At 37.2% G+C, this 18214-nt stretch overlaps 1 protein-coding gene across 8 annotated transcripts in view; it reads left to right on the top strand.

Annotated features, from left to right (window-relative positions):
* Nucleotides 1-18214, top strand: part of MAP3K20 (mitogen-activated protein kinase kinase kinase 20) — a 186523-nt gene that overhangs the window by 91925 nt on the left and 76384 nt on the right. For all 8 annotated transcript variants that reach the window (XM_043577070.1, XM_043577065.1, XM_043577069.1 and 5 more), the window contains exons 4-5: nucleotides 11439-11540; nucleotides 15918-15983. In XM_043577070.1, coding sequence (XP_043433005.1) covers nucleotides 11439-11540; nucleotides 15918-15983 — 168 coding nt within the window. The remainder of the gene's footprint in view (nucleotides 1-11438; nucleotides 11541-15917; nucleotides 15984-18214) is intronic.

An 18214-nucleotide genomic window follows, 5' to 3' on the forward strand; every position in this document is an offset into this window, starting at 1 on the left:
CGAGGAAGAATTCTAGAGGCAACTCCCACTTTATTTCCCTTGGAGGGGAAGTGGGCCTCTTTCCCCCAGACCTACAAAGAAATGGAGTGACTAAAACTCAGACTACAAAGTCAAAAGAAAAGATACAGTAATGGGTCACCTTTTCTTTGATCTTTGGAAACCTCTTAATTCTGTACTACTCCCATTCTTTTATTTTTGTTTTCTTGATAGGTATTTACACACATGCTTGATGATTCAGAGTGTAATGGTGAGATCACCCCTGGGGAGGAAGGTGGGATTGTTAGATACTAGGTCATGTAGTTCTTTTGTAGCCACATTGGAGAGGAAGCTGCACAAAGTACCTGGAGGCAGACTGGGTCCCAGGGCTCCAGGGGAAGGTGGTTGAGGGTTTCAGAGGCCTAGGGAATTAAATCTTTGTGTCTAGGGCTGCTGTCACCCCTTAAGTTTGTTACCGATTCTACATGAGCTCTTTTACTACTCGAAGAGAGGAGAGAGGAGGATACTAGTTCTACATGATTCTTCAACAGGCCCAAATTCTCATTAAACTCAACCATGGAAAACATATTAATTTTTTAGTGCCTGAGCTCACTTCCTTGAACTTGAACTTGATCTTGATTTATTTTAGGCACAGACACATCTAATTTGCATGCTTTGATATTGTGTTGGTCTCTTCTCATTAGCCAATTAGAAACAAATGTCATGTCTTGTTATAACAAATTCCAGACATTTACCTAAATTCGTTTGTTCTATTATAATCCAAACTAAGCTTGGTCTTGGTAATATTTTACTACAAAGAGATTTTGAGGTAATGGTGTTTGTTTTAACAAGACTGACTATATGTTTACATTTTTCAGAACCAGCTATCATTGCCATTAAAACTAAAAGGGAAAAATTACCTTAGAAATCAAAAGGAGGAGCTCTTGGGTGCCTTAGTTGGTTAAACGGCTGACTCTTGGTTTCTGCTCAGGTCATGATCCCAGAATCGTGGGATCAAGCCCCACATTAGGCTCCACACTGAGCGTGGAGACTGCTTGAGATTCTCTCTCTCTTTCCTTTTGCCCCTCTCCCCTGCTTGCATGCGTGCACTCTCTCAAATTAAAAAAAGAAAAAAAAATAAATAAAAAAGGAGATGTTTGCTTAATATGGTTCTTAATGATCTTTTTAAAAAAAAAGAATTAAAACAAATACTTTATACCAAAGTCTAATAAACTGTGTTCTAGGGAGAAGTGAAGTGGTTTATAAAGCATATAATCACATGTGTATTGGCGAGCCCTTAATTTCTAATGAGAAGACCAAAAGGATGAAAGAACTATGTCTTCTTACCCACATATTTAAAGATCACATTTTATATGAAATAATAGTGCTGCCTTTCTTGCACCCTCACATTCATGAAACAATTTCAATTATGTATCTTCTACATCCATGTTTGTTTCATTATCTGAATCCATTTTTCAAGTATCTTAGCCTGGTTTTCAGCGTACATCCCATTGGAGATGAAAATGCCTTTCTGTATGTCCCCTCCGCTCCCAGTTACTATACTTCACAGCAAGAGATTCTGCGTCACCAGCTGGGTATTCCACACTTTAACTCCATTCTAACATGATCTACCTGGAGATAGCGTCAGATACCACAGGTTAGGGTCAATCCCACAAGAGTGCCTTCCCTCCACAACAGATGCCATTTTCAAATTCAGGTTGTCACCTGTATTTCTGACCTCTGGCTATAAATAGGAGGTTCCTACTATGCCCTCCTTGGATTTGATTAAATACTGGAACTCAGGAAAAAAAGTTTACTTACTAGATTACTGATTTATTACAAAGGATATTAAAGGGTAAGAATGAAAAGTCAGATGAAGAGATACATAGAGTGAAGTCCAGAAGGGTTCTGAGTACAGGAGTTTCTGTCCCTTTGGAGTTTGGGGTGAGTCTTCCCAGAATGTGGATATGTTCCTCTCCACCCATCTGGAAGCTCTCTCAACCCCATCTTATTGGATTTTTATATAAGTTTTATTACACAGGCATGGTTGATTAAAGCACTGGCATTGGGGATGTTCAACCTCCAGCCCTGTCCCCTCTGCAGAGGTACATGTGTACTGGGGGGGGGGGGGGGGGAGGGATGGATTCTAGTCTCTTGGTTGGTTCTCCTGGCAAATAGCCTTTATCCTTAGGGGCTTTCCAAAAGTCACTTCATTAACATAAACTCAGATGTGGTGAAAAGGGGTTTGTTATGAATAACGAGACACTCTTTTTTTTTTTTAATTTTTTTGTTTTTTTGTTTTTTCAACGTTTATTTATTTTTGGGACAGAGAGAGACAGAGCATGAACAGGGGAGGGGCAGAGAGAGAGGGAGACACAGAATCGGAAACAGGCTCCAGGCTCTGAGCCATCAGCCCAGAGCCCGACGCGGGGCTCGAACTCCCGGACCGCGAGATCGTGACCTGGCTGAAGTCGGACGCTTAACCGACTGCGCCACCCAGGCGCCCCACGAGACACTCTTTTTACCTGGATGGCTCTGGAGCTATTTGAGGAACCAAGGACAAAGACCAAATATAACAAAAGATACTCCCATTACTCTTATTGCTTAGAAAATTCCATGGGTTTTTGGAGCTGTGTTTCAGAAACAGGAAGACGACAAATACATATATTTTTTTAACGGCTTTTTTTTTTAATGTTTATTTTTGAGAGAGAGAGAGCGCGCACGCAAGCGAATGCGCACAAGCACACAAGGGGGGGAGGGACAGAGAGAGAGGGAGACATAGAATCCAAAGCAGGCTCCAGGCTCTGAACTGTCAGCACAGAGCCCAACGTGGGGCTCGAACTTGTGAACCACGAGATCATGACCTGAGCCAAAATCGGATGCTTAACTGACTGAGCCACCCAGGCGCCCCAAGGAATAATTTTTTATGATAACATATATTTACTTGTGTGAATTAACTTTAGTTTCAAAGTATTGTTCCTACCTTATATCTTCACAAATTTTAAAAAGCCATTTGTTGATATTCTAGACGCTATCATTATGATATTGATACTTATTATAAATCATTAAAGTTGGAATGGGATAATTCTCAGCCTCCCAAAATAAGGCCCAGCCTTTCTCCAAATTGGCCTTTAATATAAAGTGGAATTTTCTGGGAGAGACTGCCAGCTACAAATGAATTAGGAAGTTAGCAAATCCTCTCCCCAAAAGCATCTGTGAATCTGGACAAAATTTTTGGCGCTCTGGAAATTGACCAAATTGACAACAATCTCAGAAGTGTTTATATTTGAAAAATTGCTGAATTTGGGACAATAATAGTGGGAATCAGTAGTACTCTAGCCTACAGTTGTTCTCGTTCTTCTTATCCCACCCCCACACCAGCACAAAGGGCACACAAAGGGCCGGCCATGAGGATTGGCAGCTTTTTTTTGCCACGGTGGAAGTGTGCTCACTAGATTGGAACATGGGTAATGCCTCCATCCCAGCAGCATTGTCAGTGATGGTCCTGGTGGCACATGAACAGGGAGGGCCCACAGCCCTACTAGCCTGAATAGAAGGTTGTGATTGGAGCAAATATATTCCTGAGTGAGGCCATACATATGCAGAAAAGAGACTGGGGAGGGCCCATGCTATATACATACTCCTAATGGGCTCTGAGCCTATGAAAATACAAAGAGGAGACAAAAAAGGTCTCGTGTACAGTAAAAGCTACAGTGAATTTTGAATGTCCTCCTACTTCTTACATACAGATCCATCAGCCCAAGGTATTTAAGCGTAATTTCTGTATAACCATCGTCTGATCATTAACCTGTGGAGATATATGACATTCCCTGTAAAAGGCCAAACTTAGAAATAAAAACAAGATAAAAAAAACAAAACCAACAAATAAGCATAGACATCACCAGAGGGCATACTGTAGGAAAGAAAGCTATCATAAATTTAACCCAAGCAAGTTAATAAACAAACATCAATAACAACTTTTAAGGGGGAAGTCAGAATCCAGAGTTGCTCCAGTACATCATCTAAACTGTCCAAATTTTAAGAAAAGTAACTAGACTTATAAAGAGACAGAAATATTTGATCTATATTCAGGAAGAAAGGCCATGAATGGAAGTAGTTTCTAAGTATCCTAAGATTTCGGATTTAACATACAAAGATTTCAAAGGATCAGTATGTTCAGAGAACTAAAGGAAACTATTTAAAGAATTAAAATTAAAACAGTGAATGAAACAACAAAGAATCTCATTAAGTAAATAGAATTTTTTTTAATAGGACCCCATGGAAAGTCTGGATTGAAAAGGACCATAATTAAAATGAAAAATAATGTAGAGTGACTGACTAGCACATTTGAGATAGCAAAGAAAAAAAATCAGTGAACTTAAAACTGGGCCAATAGAAACTGTCCAGTATGAAAAAGAGAAAAAATTTGTGTAAGGATGAACAGAACCTCAGAGACCTATGGACGACATCAGGTGGACTAATGTGTAATAGTAGCAGAAAGAGAAGAGGAGTAGAAAATGGAAAAAAACAGAAAAATAGTTGAAGAAATAATGGCCAGAAAAACTGAATTTGATAAAACACATTCACCTATGTACTGGAGAAGCTCAGTGAACTCTAAGTAGGATAGATTCAAAAGAACCCATACCTAACACAAACTAGATTGTTAAAGACAAAGTGAAACCCTTGGAAGTAGTAAATAAAAACAACTTCTCACCTCTGAGGGAATAACAATAAGATTAATGGCAACTTCTCATCTACAACAATAAAGGCCAGAAACAGTAGACATTTAAAATGCTGAAAGAAAAAATTACATCCAGCAAAAATTATCCTTTAAAAATGAAAACAAAGATGGGGCACCTGGGTGGCTCAGTCAGTTGAGTGTCCAACTTTGGCTCAGTTCATGATCTCATGGTTCGTGAGTTCGAGCCTCGCATCAGGCTCTGTGCTAACAGCTCAGAGCCTGGAGCCTACTTCTGCTTCTGTGTCTTCCTCTCTCTCTGCCCCTCCCCTGCTCACACTGTCTCTCTCTATCTCAAAAATAAATAAACATTTTAAAAAATAAGTAAAAAATAAAAATGAAAACAAAGCAAAGATGTGCTTGAATAAAGGATGAGAGAATTTGTTATTAGTTCTGCCGTACAAGAAATACTAAAAGAAGTCCTTCAGGCTAAAAGAAAATGACAACAGATAGTAATTCAAGGAGAAATAAAGGGCACTGGAAATGATAAATATGTGGGTTACTCTAAAACACTCCATGTGTGTATTTGTTCTTATTTCTTCTTGTAACATCCTTAAACACATAAAGTTGCATGAAGCAATAATTAAAAAATTATTTTTTTGCTGTTTTGCTTACTTAAAAAATATAGATATATTTTACAGTAATAGCATAAAAATGAGGGAGGGAATGGAGCTGTATTAGAGAACAGTTTATTTTACTAGAATTTAGTGTTGAAATAGGTTGTGCTAAATTAAGATGTATTTTATATTCCCTTTAGCTACCATGAAGAAAGTCCACTCGTGAAATATAGGAAAAAAATCAACTGAGGAATTAAATTATAAATAAAAAATATTAACATAGAAGAGGGCAGTAAAGGAAGAGAAGATGAGAAGGATGGGAGACATGTAAAAAAACAATATGGCAAAATCAAATCCAGCCATATCAATAATTACATTAAGTGTGAATGGTCTAAACTTTCTAGTCAAAAGACAGAGATTGTCAGACTGGATTTAAAAGAGCAAGATCCAACAATATGCTGTCTATAAGAGACACATTTTATTTTATTTTTTAATGTTTATTTGAAAGAGAGAGAAAGCATGAGCAGGGGTTGGTGCAGAGAGAGAGGGAGAGAGAAAATCCCAAGCAGGTTCTGCACTCAGCATGGGTCCCAATGCAGGGCTTGATCTCATGACCATGAGATCACAACCTGTGCCAAAATTGAGAGCTGGATGTTTGACTGAGCCACTCAGGCACCTCTACAAGAGACACATTTTAGATTCAAAGACACAGAAACGTTGAAAGTAAATGGATGGAAAAAGACCTATCATGCAAACACTAACCATGAGAGAATTGGAGTAACTACATTAATTTCAAACAAAATAGACTTAAGAGAAGAAATAGAGATGAATAGGGTCATTTCATAATGATAAAAGGATCATCCCACTAGAAAGATAGAGCACCTGAAATATACACACACCTAACAACAGGTCCACAAAGTACAAGAAGCAAAAACTGACAAAATGTAAAGGATAAATAGGCAATTCAGCAATATTTGATTTCACTACCCTACTCTCCGTAATTTATAGGACAGCTAGACGGAAAATAGCAAGGATCTAGAAGACTTGACAAACACTCTCCATCAATTCTATCTAAGTCACCATACATAGAACACACCACTTAACAAAAAATACACATTCTTTTTAAGTACATGTGGAACATTCTCCAGGATACAGCATAAGTGACGCTATGAAATAAATCTCGATACATCTAAAAGGATTGTAATAATGCAATTTATGTTCTCCACTACAGTAGAATTAAGTTAGAAATCAACACAAGAAAGAAATCTGAAAAAACCCCAAATATTTGGAAACTAAACAACACACTTCTAAATACTCAGTGAGTCAAAGAGGAAATCACAATGGACTTTAAGATATTTTGGACAGAGTAAATGAAAAATGCAACATAACAAAATCATAGGAGGCAGGTAAAGTAATACTTAGAGGGAAATTTATAGCTTTAAACACCTAAGTCAAAAAAAGCCCAAAATTGATCATCTAAATTTCAATCTTAAGAAACCACAAAAAAGAACCAAATAAACCCAAAATAAGCCAAAGAAAGGAAGTAATAAAGATGAGAGCAGAACATGATAAAATAGAAAACAGAAAAATAATAGAGTAGAATCAATGAAACTACAAATTTGGTCTTTGAAAAGATCAGTGAAACTGACAAACCAGTAGCTACATTGACCAAGAGAAAAGGGAGAATGTACATATTAGCAAAATCAGAAATGAAGGAGAGGATAGTACTATGGCCTCGACAGAAACTTGAAGTTGACCAACTTTATGTCAACAAATTTGGTAATTTATATATAATAAACAAATTCCTATAAAGATACAAGTTATGAAAATGGACTCAAGAGGAAACAGAAAATCTAAACAGACCTATAACAAAGAAATTAGAATTAGTAATTTAAAATGTTTCCATAAGGAAAAGCCCAAACCCAAATGATTTTAATGGTGTATTCTATCAAATGTTTATATAAAAAATAACACCAATCCTTCCCATACTGTTTCAGAAAATAGAGGAAGAAGGAACACTTACTAACTCATTCCGTAATGCCAGTATTATCCCAATACCAAAGCCAGACAAAAACACAATAAGAAAACTACAGATCAGTATCCCTCATGGACATAGATGCAAAAATTCTTTTATTTTTATTTTTATTTTTAAAACAAAATTTTTTTTTTCCAACGTTTTTTTTAATTTATTTTTGGGACAGAGAGAGACAGAGCATGAACGGGGGAGGGGCAGAGAGAGAGGGAGACACAGAATCGGAAACAGGCTCCAGGCTCCGAGCCATCAGCCCAGAGCCTGACGCGGGGCTCAAACTCACGGACCGCGAGATCGTGACCTGGCTGAAGTCGGACGCTCAACCGACTGCGCCACCCAGGCGCCCCTAAAAATTCTTAACTGCGTACAGAAGGTCCCCAACTTACAATGGTTCAAAGTTACAATTTTTTGACTTTACAGTGGTACAAAAGCAATATGTATTCAGCAGAAACAGTACTTCAGATTTTGAATTTTGATCTTTTCTTGAGCCAGTGGTATGTGGTACGGTACTCGGTTGTGATGCTGGGCAACAGTGGCAGTGAACCAGAGCTCAGATACACGATCACAAGGGTGAACAACCACTACACCTACAAGCATTCTTTGCCCATAAAACCATTCTGCATTTCACTTTCAGTACAGTATTCAATAAATTACATGAGATATTCAACTCTTTATTATAAAATAGGCTCTGCGTTAGATAATTTTGGCCAGCTATAGGGTAATCTAAGTGTTCTGAGCATGTTTAAGGTGAGCTAGGCTAAGCATTGATGTTTGGTAGGTTAGGTGTACTAAATGCATTTTCAGCTTAACCGTATTTTCAGTTTATGATGGGCTTATTGAGATGTAACCCCATTGTAAGTCAAGGAAGATCTGTATTAGCAAACTGAATCCAGCCACCTATAAAAAGAATTATATACCATTATATACCAAATGGAATTTATCCCCAAAATTCACAGTTGGTTTAACATGTGAAATCAATTAATGTAATTAATGCACAGTTTAACATCTGAAATCAATTAATATAAGGCAATTACGAAATTGAATGCTCTTTTCGTAAGACTGGGGACAGGGTAGTGAGGTTCCACTCTTGCCACATCTATTCAGCATTATACTGGAGGTTCTAGCCAGTACAATTAGATAAGAAAAATAAAAGGAGTCTATACTGGAAAAGAAGAAGTAAAAGTGTCTCATATGACATGATCCTGTGTGTAGAAAATCCCAAGGAATCCACAAAATCTACCAAAGCTCATAAGCAAGGTCACAAGGATCCAAGATTAATGTAAAAAAATCAGTTGTATTTCTATATATCGAGAATGAACAGTTTAAAAATGAAATTAAGAAACAATTTAATTCAGGGTGCCTGGCTGGCTCAGTTGGTTACAGCATACAACTCTTGATCTTGGGGTTGTAAGTTTGACCCCTATGTTGGGTGTAGAGATTGCTTAAAAATAAAATCTTAAAAAGAAAAAAGAAATAATTTCATTCACAGTATCAAAAAGAATAAAATAGTTGAGGATAAATTTAGTAAAGAAGTATAAGATTTTTACCATGAAAAGTATAAAATATTGCTGAGAGAAACTATAGATCTCAATAATATGGAGAAGAAATATTACATGTTCATAGTTTGGAAGACTCATTATTGTCAAGATGGCAATTCTCCCCCAAATTGATTTATTATGAAAAAATTTTTTTAATGTTTATTAATTTTTGAGAGAGAGAGCGTGAGCAGGGGAGGGGCAGAGAGAGAGGGAGACACAGAATCTGAAGCAGGCTCCAGGCTCTGAGCTGTCAGCACAGAGCCTGGCTAGAACTCAAGAACTGTGAGATCATGAGCTGAACCCAAAGTTGGACACTTAACCAACTGAGCCACCCACGTGCCCCCCAAATTGATTTTATGAATCCAAAAATGATTCATATCTAAATCCCAGCAATTTTTTTTAAATAAGACATTACAAGGTGATTCTAAAATTCACATAAGAAATGCAAAAGACCTAGAGTTTTAAAGAACTAAGGTTGAAGACTTAGACTATGTCATATCAATACTTACTATAAGTCTGTAGTAATCAGCAATATAGCACAAGAATAGGTGTAGTATCAGCACAAGGATAGGCATATAGCCAATACAAAATTAAGAATTTAGGGGAAAAAATCTTACATTGATTGTTAATTTATTTTCAACAAAGGTGCCAAGACAATGGGTAAAAGATAGTCTCTTCAGGACGCCTGGGTGGCTCAGTTGGTTAAGCGTCTGACTTCACCTCAGGTCATGATCTTGCGGTTTGTAAGTTCGAGCCCCACGTCGGACTCTGCTGACAGCTCAGAGCCTGGAGCCTGCTTTGGATTCTGTGTCTCCCTCTCTCTCTCTGCCCCTCCCTGCTCACGCTCTGTATCTCTCTCCTTCAAAAATAAACAAACATAAAAAAAAAAATTAAAGGTAGTCTTTTCAACAAATTGTGCCAGGACAGTTAGAAGTCCACATGCAAAAAAAATTATCTTAAATCCTCCCCTTAAACCACACACAAAAATGAACCCAAAATGGGTCATAGACCTAAGTGGAAGAGCTAAAACTGTAGAACTCTCAGAAGAAAAGCAGGAGAAAATCTATATACTTTTGGGTTAGGCAGAGTTCTGTGATATGAGACCAAAAGCACAATCCATAAAAGAGAAAAATGATATATTTGTCTTCATCAAAATTAAGAACTTTTGGTCTTTGAAAGATTTTGTTAAGGGAATGAAAAGACAAGTTACAGACTCAGAGAAGATGTTTAAAATCATAAATCTGATAAAGGACTTGCTTCCAGAATAAACAAGGGGCTCCTAAAATTCAATATTAATACACCTAATTTTAAAGCGGGAAAACTATTCAAATAGACATTTTGCCTAAGAACAAATACTAGGGGCTAATAGGCACTTGAAAAGACGTTCAGCTTTATTAGTCACTAGGAAGATGCAGTTAACAATATGAGATGCCACTGGAATTATATACTAAAATGGCTATAATTAAAAACACAGACAATACCAAGTGTTGACAAGGATGTGGAGAAACTGAAACCCTCATAGAGTGCTAGTGGGAGTATAAAATGATACAGCCTCTTTGGAAAGCAGTTTGATAGTTTCTTAAAAAGTTGAACATAAACTTACTATATACCCCAGCAATTCCTCTTCTAGGAATCTACCCAAGAGAAATGAAAACATATTTCCTTACAAAGGCATGTACACAAATGTTGATAGGACACTATTCATAATAGCCAAAAATCAGGAATAGCCCAAATATCTATTAACTGGTGAATGAATAAAAATAATTGTGGTAGATCCACTCAATGGATTGTTATTATTCAACAATAAAAAGGAATAGAGTACAGCATGAATGAGCCTCAGAATCATGTTAAGAGAAAAAAGTCAGACACAAAAGGCCACATGTTGTATGGTTCCATTTACATGAAATGTGCAGAAAGGGTATATTTGTAGAGCAAGAAATCAGACCGTATGTAGGGCTGGGGCCGAGAGCGGAGCTTAACTGCAAAGGGGCACAAGGGAGCCCCTTGGAATGGTGGAAAGGTTCTAACATTGGATTGGGTGGTGGTTGCCCAGCTCTGTCAATTTACCGAAAATCACCCAATTGTACACATACAGTAGGCGAACTTCATGGTAGGTAATTTATATCTCAAAGCCATTTTTATATCTCAAAGGTTTTTGTGTGTGTGCTTAAATTTTGAGGGCTCTTCTAAATCCTGATGCAACAGGGATTGATTTGTTTACCTTGTCACACAGATGCTCTTATGAATTTAATCTTCCTCTCTCTCTCTCTCATAAGAATGACAGTTGTTAAAAGAAATACCTACGTACACGCCTGCCTTTGTTTCAGATCCATTCTTCCGACACCTCTTTGTGTTTCTCAGCTCCATCCAAGTGGCGTTTGATTTCGGCCTCAGTTGAAGTTCTAGTATTCGTTCTGTCAGTGGTCTTGTCTTTGACAAATTTCTTTTCAGGATGGTATTAACTTTAAGAAACCTCAGCATGGAACGGTCCTTATGTGCTTTTAATGTCCTTTGTTAAATCCTTTCATGGGTACACAGTCTTATTTCTGAAATGCACCTGGATTTTAATTATATGCTTGTCTTTCCTTTGAAACTAGAATATGCTTCTCTGGGATCACTCTATGATTACATTAATAGTAACAGAAGTGAAGAGATGGACATGGATCACATTATGACCTGGGCCACTGATGTAGCCAAAGGTAATAAAGCTTCCTGTGTTCTCACAGAATTGGTGGGGCACGTTTTCCCATCTTGATGTGGTGACTTAAGGCAGAAGATTTGTTCTTCTGTGTCTTTAGATGTTGCTTTTTCAGACTAAAAGTACCAGGAGTTCTGCAACTTTCTGTACAGATATTTTCATTGTATTTCATATTTTAATTCAAGTGTAGTTATTTAACATACAGTGTTACATTCACTTCAGGTGTACAATATAGTGATTCAACAATTCTCTACATTACTCAGTGCTCATCAGGACAAGTGCACTCCTTAATCCTCTTCACCTGTTTCACCCATCATCCCCACCCCCCCAGCAGCCATCTTTTTGTTCTCTATAGTTAACAGTCAGGATTTTTGGTTTGTGTGTGTGTCTCTCTCTCCCTCCCTCCCTCCCTCCCTCCCTCTCCCTCCCTCTCTCCCTACCCCCCCCTCTTTTGTATAGATATTTTAAGTCCCTGCCTTTCCACTCCTGCATTCTTTTTCTCTCTTTACTTTATTTCTTTCCCTAAAACCAAGTCCTAACAAAATCCGTGGCTCCAGGGCAGCCATTTTTGCCACATTTTGTGACATTGTAATTGACCAGCTTGCTTGATCAACACATTAAATGGAAAGATCATAATTCTGTTGTTCTGCAAGACTCCACTCAGACTTAGTATCCAGAAAACGTGATTTATTGTGGGATTAGTTCTACTCATTTTGTGTACATAATAATATGCTAAAAATAGTAACCACTTTCAAAAAAAAAGTTTTATTTGTCCTGCCATGTGAAAGCAATTCAGATTTTATTTTATATTAATGTAAACTTGGAAGTCATCCTTGGAAATGAAATATTTTTAATACCCAAAACCCCTAAACAAGGTGCCCAGTTCTTTTTCCCTCATAAATTCCTGCATAGACTAATGCTTTCTAAAGCAATTTAAATTCCGTTTATTTTTATCTTTTCTTTTCCATTTTCCTAACTGAAGGTCTCTGAGTTTTATTTATAACTGTCAAAGTTGCTTTGGAAACAACTTAATCTAAATAATGAATGCTGATAGTTACACTTGTATTCTAGCAACCCCTAGAAAGTAAGGGTGTCCAGATTTTACCCAGGCACTTCACTTCTTTGCATCTCGCTAGTCTAAGCTCTATAAGCATCTCTTTACAAAGCAAATAAAAGGATATTTAGCACTCAGTAAGGAGAGCAACTCATACTTTGCTTTCACTGGGAAGTCACACAGTGACTTCCAAAAGTAATAGTCTTTCCTTTGGGGAATTATCTTGTCAGTTTTAAGTTTCATCAACACCTGCCAAATTCTTCAAATAGGGAAAGTGAAAAAAAAAAGTTTTTTTTTTAATTTCATGCAAAATGCTGCTGCTGAACCATACTTCATTACCTTATAAGAATAACAAGCTCTGTGTTTAGGATGGTGTGCCTAAGGCTTTGGCTATGTTAATTAACTTAATTGTGTATTCACGCATCAGGCATTTCAAAATCAGCCTTAAATTTTGGCATTCTTAAAGACATTTTCCTGTAACATCATAGTCACTCCTGTATGTGTCACTAGTACACGGGAACCGCCTGTTTGTAAGCAGGGTGGTGTGCTATTTCGGAGAACCACCGGAAGCATTGTGGAAACACGCTCACATAAATGTAAACGCATATACAGGCAGTCTCTGGCTTAAAGCACTTCACCTTACAGACATTTGCGTTTAGGGTGCTCAGCCAATTACACCCATGTTATTACTTAATGGCACTTAGGATGGATAGACAGCAAACAAATCAACTGACATCAGTCACTCCGCTTCCTGCTGTGCACGTGCCACTTAAGCTTCCCTGGCCCTCAGCCTGTGAACCTCTTCCCTCCGGCCCTTTCCCTGCACAGTCCTTGTCTGAGGGGCAAGTCCCTTGGCTCCAGATCAGCTCAGTCATCGCTGGGGTTTCTCAAGACGGCTGGCACTGGGTGTCAGAAGGACAAAGAAGAGAAAGAGCAGGGCTAATTAAGTAGTAGACTGGGACTCCAGGGACAGAGTAGGGATGGAGGGAATGAGTAGACGGGGACTGCATGCCAGACTGCAGAGTAATGACATCACGCTTTCATGGCTGGCGAATTGCTCTAAAAGGCAAGTTCTAACGTGTTTGGCCTCAGGTGAGAAGAATGAGGCAGAGAAGAAACTTGTTTATTTATAGTCCCAAGTAATGCTTAATATTTAAAATGGCCTATAAAAGGAAGAAGAAATCAGTGCTTTCAGAATGACTTCAGCTCTGTCTGGTAAAGCTCTGCACAGAACTTGGAGAGTGAAAGGAACCTTGATTTTTATTGATTCCGTTTCAAATCCAGCCATGTATCTTTCAGTTTGACCACGATCGAAGACATCGAAGCAACAAGATGTTGAGAAATCAAAGAATGAATAATTCTATTCAAATAAGAGTTGATTCATGCATTTTGAAGTAGGCATTGCTTAACATTACTGCTGACAGAATACCTCCTCAAAGCCAAAAAGCAAAAAAAAAAAAAAAAAAAAAAAAAAAAAAAAAAAAGCCTCTCTTCTCTCTGAGTGGGAAGGGAAATGGAGGGCGGACCAGCAAGTAGGTCTGAACTGCTGTAGGTCACTCACCAGTGTGTCAAGGGAACGATTAAAACAGGTGAACCTGGATCCAGTCTGGTAATGGTCCTCCCTGATTCCAAATCTCCCCCAGATGACACCAGTCACTTCTTTGGGAACCCAAGTCTTAAAACAGATGATGGCGTTTTTCAGCCTTCTTCATTGTCTGTCATAAAAATAAGGCAGAAGTATGGATGGCTCTGTAAAAACAAATTAAAGAGAATTTTATATGATTGTGATTACTGCTATGTTTATACACACTGAGTATCCTGTAAATGTATGTTATACATTATACACAAACAACTTATAATATTTTTTCTCAAAATATCTGCCATAAGGAAGAAAAGGCCTATATTTAAAGCTTTTGTGTTGTGTTTTGAAATCATTACTTGTCAGCAGGTATAAAAACTATCTAGCCCTGCCTCTAATTGTAATTAAACAGATTCTACCTGAATTTGGTTCTTGAAGCAAGACAGAGGTATGACATCCAGTCCTAAAAATGATTAAAAGTTATCCAAATGGTAGCTATTGAATTTTTAGTTTGTAATATGTAGAATGTCATGTTAGAAGAACACTCTCCTGTATTCTAGCTCTGTCTTGTGTGAGATCGCTTAAATTACTGAGACTTCTGTCACCCTGACTCCTTTCAGTAATATCTGTATAATGCAGGAGTCTAAATTTTTAAATTTTCTTTGTTCTTGCATGACTCTTCAATATTTAACAATCAGAATGATAGAAAAATAATAGATTACTTTAAAAATTAGCCTTAATAAAATTGAAATTTTCTATATACTCAGAACCAAAGCCTACTTATTATATGTAAATGGATAATTCATTAACAAAAGGAGCTTGTTTGATTGTGGTGGTGGGGAAGCTGTTTCATCCATTACTCAGAAGACAATTTGTGAAGAAAAGGGAAAGGAAATACTATATTTCAATAGAAAATGTTATCCTTTATTCTAAGAAGGTAGATAGTACATAAATACAGAAAAAGAGTCACTACCAAGAGGATAACTGTGAAGTATATATCTTTTAAAGTCTGATTTAAAACAGTAATGTATAATTTTTTATTCAAAATAGTAAAACTATACTTTTTATATATACATTCAGTTTACTGAAGTAACTTGATTTACATTCTAAATATGTTGGAGAGAATTTTGGAGTGCATTTAAATATAGATTATCCTGAAGATTCATCCTTGTAAAAAGAATAAAATATTTTGCAACTCCTGTAAGTTTCTGTATCTGAGGATCATAAAATCTTTTATCAACCACAACTAATGAATCAAACCAGTTCTCCCCACCCGTACCCCACCAGCACTCCCAGGGGCTTATTAGAGTGAGTACTGAGAAAATACATCAAGCTGCAGAAATCCAGATGAAAACTGAAAACCTGGGTCAGAACTTTGGCTGATTTAGAAGGCAACTGGTAGTGGAATACCTTAGTCATTGGAACGCTTCTTCCGGTTGTAACTGTGCTATTTTTGTGCAGACTCCAGAAAATTAAGGTTTCCTTATTAGGTATTGTAAGAAGCTGGCTTTACCCACAATCAAACTCCCGCTTCCAAGAGACTAAAGCACATAAACTTTCCTTAGCATACAAATTTTCCTAATGTAGATATACCCTGTCTCTATCAATCATGTAAGAACAGAACACATGAATTTAGTTTCTGCTGTTGAATCCTCTGCAAAAATATGACATACTGATGTTTGAAAATAGCTAATACTGATGCAGTGTTGAAAAATATTAATGGGCCTTTCTTCTTGTATGAAAAGGAATGCACTATTTACATATGGAGGCTCCTGTCAAAGTGATTCACAGAGATCTCAAGTCAAGAAATGGTAATGTAGCCATATGTTTTTATTTACCTATTTTATTATGAAATCCATGCACCTTGCTATAGAGATAGGCTCATGCTTTTCAGATCTTTTGTACCCTGATGTTTTAACCCGTCACTGATACCATGAAAATCTTTCCAGTGTTTGTAAATTTATTTTCTTTATTTTATTTTAAGAAGCTGCATAGTATTCCATTGTATGAATAGCACAGAATGTGGACATTTGGGGTTGTTTACATTTTTTTCTATGATAGAAAATGTTGAGCTTGATACTTCTCAGCAAAAATTTTCAACACATCCTTAATTATTTCCCTAGAATAATTTTCTAAAAGAGATGTTGCTGGAACAAAGCATGTAGTCATACACTTCTAGTCTTCTATTTTTAGATGGTTCTCTGTACTAGCAGTTTTGAGTTTTGTTCTTGTTACTTCTGAATTATTTGGTGTAAACTTTTGATGTTCGTCATATTACCTGGAGTAGTGCCCAAAAATGATCAACACATTTCAGAGTTTGGAAAGCAAAGGCTTTCTTTTTCTTCTTTTCTTCTGTACTCTTCAAAGGTTATTTATGATCCTATATTTTATAATTTAGAAAGTGAGTAGGGGTACCTGGATGGTTCAGCCGGTTGAGCATCAGACTCTTGATTTCAGCTGAGGTCATGATCCCAGGGTTGTGGGATGGAGCCCCATGTCGGGCTTTACATTCAATAAGGAGCTGCTTGAGATTCTCTCTCCCTCTGCCCCTCCCCGACTCTCTTTGAAAAATAAAAAAATAAATATAAAAAAAGAGAAAGTGAGCATTTAAAAATGACTGGCAGGATTAGACATTATTACCTTTAAGTAACAGAATGCTTCTTCTGTTACATCACTTGGAAGCTAATGGATAAAGGCAGGGAGTGGGATTATTCAGCTGGCCCACACCAGCTGAAGTAAACATTAGAGCTTGTTACTAAAAAGAAAAAATCTTGCTATCAATCCATTTGCATGCCTTAATTATTTACATGCTTTCCAAATGATTCTTCTAAGTAGGGAGAACTATTTAATTTTTTAAAATCTTTAAATCACTGTAGTTAAAATGGGTATATGCTACAAGGGCGATCCTTGCAATGGGTAGTTGGAGGAAGAGACAGACGCAGGGGATGGGCCAGATGCCCTTGTTGGGACTCCAGGACCGTGAGGGTTGTTGCGGTGGAAAAAGGGAAGTTCTTGGCAGCTGCCACTCAGCAGTAGTCCGGGTTGAACCCCAGGCTTGACCCTGACTGTTCTTTCCTTTGTCTAGGTCATCTCTTATCCTCTTATCCTTTGGCTCCTCACAGACAAACTTCCTAGAGCCAGGCACTTTTGAGAGGAGTTGGCTAACAGGAAGTTGTTAGGAAATCATTTCAATCCAGTAGGACATATCAGAGTCTTACACCCGTAGATTTTTAGTTCATGCTCAGAATTTCATGCTAACAAGTTATTTGACTTCTATTTTTTTTTTAAATCTGCTTTATCAGTATATCCTGAACGTATCATGAGATGACAGTGATTAAATTTTGGATTTGAAACTAATAACGGAGACTGTCCTGATTTTCACCAGTCACAATTTTTGCAGTCACTTGATGGGAAAACAACATACACATTGCAACAATATTGACCTAAGTTTTAGCAATTTTTTTCTGAAACAGGGAATAACAAGACTCTTTTATCTTCTATGTTATACCTTTTTATAATTTTGTTTTTTTTTTAATTAAGCACTTGCTAATCTTATGAGAAAAAAGTAATAGAGGTATTTTAAAGAGTAACTGAATGTGGCATTTAACTATATATATATGTATGTATATGTATATATATATGTATATGTATATGTGTGTATATATATATTTTTTAAACTTATAGCTTGTATATGATACCACATTTATCCTTAGGCTATCTCATGCAAAGAGTATTTTTCCCACTTATCAAGGTCATTAGTAACAGCTAGTAAGCATTGATCAGATACCATGTTGAGGGCTCTGTGTGGCTGACAAAAGAAATACCAGAACAGTTCTTCAAGGTCTGCCTTGGGCCTCCTTGCCTCTTATGCTCTTATTCACCCACTGCCATAAAAGTCCCATCTGTGTATTAATGCTCTTAACAGACCTCAGCCTCAGAATCACATGTCTGTCTGCTTTTTGGGAGTGGCTGCACAGATATGCGTATGACTCGAACATGTATTGTGTTCACGTTGATCTTTTCATCCCTCTACCCACTAAAA

This window comes from Prionailurus bengalensis, chromosome C1 (genome assembly GCF_016509475.1).
Source record: "Prionailurus bengalensis isolate Pbe53 chromosome C1, Fcat_Pben_1.1_paternal_pri, whole genome shotgun sequence".
Taxonomy (NCBI): Eukaryota; Metazoa; Chordata; class Mammalia; order Carnivora; family Felidae; genus Prionailurus; species Prionailurus bengalensis.